Genomic DNA, 2,193 nt, shown 5'->3' with positions numbered 1-2,193 from the left:
AAGCACGGGAGATCACTTCGCCCACTGCCTCATCGCCTTTGAAAATGTCCACCGCAGTTGTGGACGAAACGTCAGGAAGAAATTCCCATAGACCAGGGCTTCAAAGCCCGGAAAACATTTCTAAATGTAATCTGACCGGCCGTGAAAGCCTTCATAGTCTGATAAGTTAACAACATTTCGCTTTTAGGCGGCCAGTGCATTCCTAGCATTCAAACGATTCAAACAGGGGTCTGATGCAGCGTTTTCCTCTAATTTTGAGTCGGACAACATGCAATCCTCATACCCGTCTTACCCTGGTGGTCCGGATCTCGATCAGCAGTATCAGGAGCCGCCGTTCTCCGGTGGCCCCAATCCCAGGGGTGAGTAATGATGGCCCCCATGTGGCACAATACTTGCAAACTAACGTTGAAATGTTCCGCTTCAGGCACCTCGGATTTTCAAGCGCCCGCATACTAATCGCGCCCAGCTAGTCACTTAACGAGCTGCCCGTTGAACTCAAATTAGAGAACTACGGATTTATCTAGTTGGTTGTTTGTACTTATGGCCCTAATAAGAGTACCCGGTCTCTCCCCCTTTTGTTACTTTGAATTCGATCGGTCTGTATTTTTGCAGAGCCCTTTGCATTCAAAGCGTAAATGTCTATACGGTAAATCGAGCCCAAAGTGTTGAAAGGTATTTATCTAGCATTGTTCAATGTACAGTCTACATCTAAAGTAAAACATATTCAGCAGTATATCGGCTTGTAGGTCGTAGTTTTAAGGAGCTTTTTATAAAAAAATGCGTTTTACTAGTGATAGATACACCGAGGTGTTTTGCTGTGTGTAAATATTAATTTATTTTGTTGGAAGTTCGACTGCATAGCGCGAACAGAGAACGGTGCATGTTTTGACTATAATCACTGTTTTCGGTTCTGGTTGCTTATCGAAAATCAACTAAACACTCGAAATGTTTTATGAAGAGACAGCAATTAATTGCGGACTCAAAAAGTAAATTTGCTATTTGCAACTGAAAATAACACTTTCGTTATGTTATTCGAATGGCTTCTTAAGCTTAGGAAAGCTTGCACATCTACGAATACGGTAACATTCTATGTTTTTTTCAACTATCTGGCCTTATCAACAACCCAAAACTGCAGATGCAGTAAAAAAGCTGAGCTATCCATAACCGGAGCGTTAAATACAGTCCGTTCTTTTCCTTTGATATAACATATCCAAAAGCAAGTATTTTTGTAGTCGTATTATTAGACAATAAGGTTCCATTGGTGTTTTTCTTAAGAGAAAAGTTTCCAGAGTAGATTGTGTTATATAAGGCAAGTTGTTCTTGTGTGTGCAAACTTAGCTGTGTAGTTTTAACCATTTTGAAGCAATAAGTGAAATGGTGGAATTCGAGCTTTAATTTCGATCTGTATATTTTTAGTGCTGTTTCATCTAAGAGGTTGTAAAACATTAATTATTTGTTGTTATCTTTTAGGTATAACTTGTGTTATTGAACAGTTACCAATAAATGTTAATGATAAGTTAACGGACGATGTAGTTATTAATTAGAAATTAAACCTTGAGTCACTTTTTCACAATTTATTCAATACATATTAAATAAATAACAACAGATCATCAGTGTAAAGCGAATGGCTAAAGAAGTACAATGCACATGTTGTGACAAATCTGCCCATGGCAGCGTTATATCACAGATTTCACGTGAAATTCTAAAAATGGACAAATTGAAAAAAAAAATGAGTATTTTTGTAGATGTGATGAATGCACTTTTCCCTTAGTTCTATTTTGGCATGTATATGTTCTTGAACACAAAGAAAGAGATCAGTTTAGTTACCTAACCGTTAGTGGCTTTTTACAAATGGTTCACAGAACATTATTCGTTAGGAGAACGCTCTTTTTATATACATTGCTAATAAGAGGCAAGATAATTGAAATTATATCGAACATATCGATAAGCAGTAAGCAGTTAAGAATGGAATTGTAGGAACTACGTGGATCTGTTATCTATATGTCCCCTTAACGCTACATAGTGACCCAAACGAGCATAACTACACAAGCAAATTGTACGTTCAAAAATAGTAAACTTTGTACGCGAAAAGTTCCCATTTTTTACAAACTTCTTTTTGGGTATTTCGCCTCAAAAATTTTTGTCTTTAAAAAAGACAAAATTTCCTCACGTCTTTTATTACAGATTGATAAA

General features: G+C 37.2%; 1 protein-coding gene across 2 annotated transcripts in view; it reads right to left on the bottom strand.

Moving 5' to 3' along the window:
* LOC109536625 (guanine nucleotide-binding protein G(o) subunit alpha) overlaps nucleotides 1-2,193 on the bottom strand; it is a 6,132-nt gene that overhangs the window by 875 nt on the left and 3,064 nt on the right. Inside the window, exon 7 of one of the 2 annotated variants that reach the window (XM_019902921.2) lies at nucleotides 1,156-1,702. The exons of the other annotated variant lie outside the window; for it this stretch is intronic. Coding sequence (XP_019758480.1) covers nucleotides 1,691-1,702 — 12 coding nt within the window. The 3' untranslated portion in view covers nucleotides 1,156-1,690. Of the gene's footprint in view, nucleotides 1-1,155; nucleotides 1,703-2,193 lie in introns of those variants that run through there. 2 annotated transcript variants of the gene reach the window in all.

This window comes from Dendroctonus ponderosae, unplaced genomic scaffold (genome assembly GCF_020466585.1).
Source record: "Dendroctonus ponderosae isolate FM_Combo_2020 unplaced genomic scaffold, Dpon_F_20191213v2 Dpon_F_20191213_2, whole genome shotgun sequence".
NCBI lineage: Eukaryota > Metazoa > Arthropoda > Insecta > Coleoptera > Curculionidae > Dendroctonus > Dendroctonus ponderosae.
This window is presented reverse-complemented; position numbering and strand designations above follow the sequence as displayed.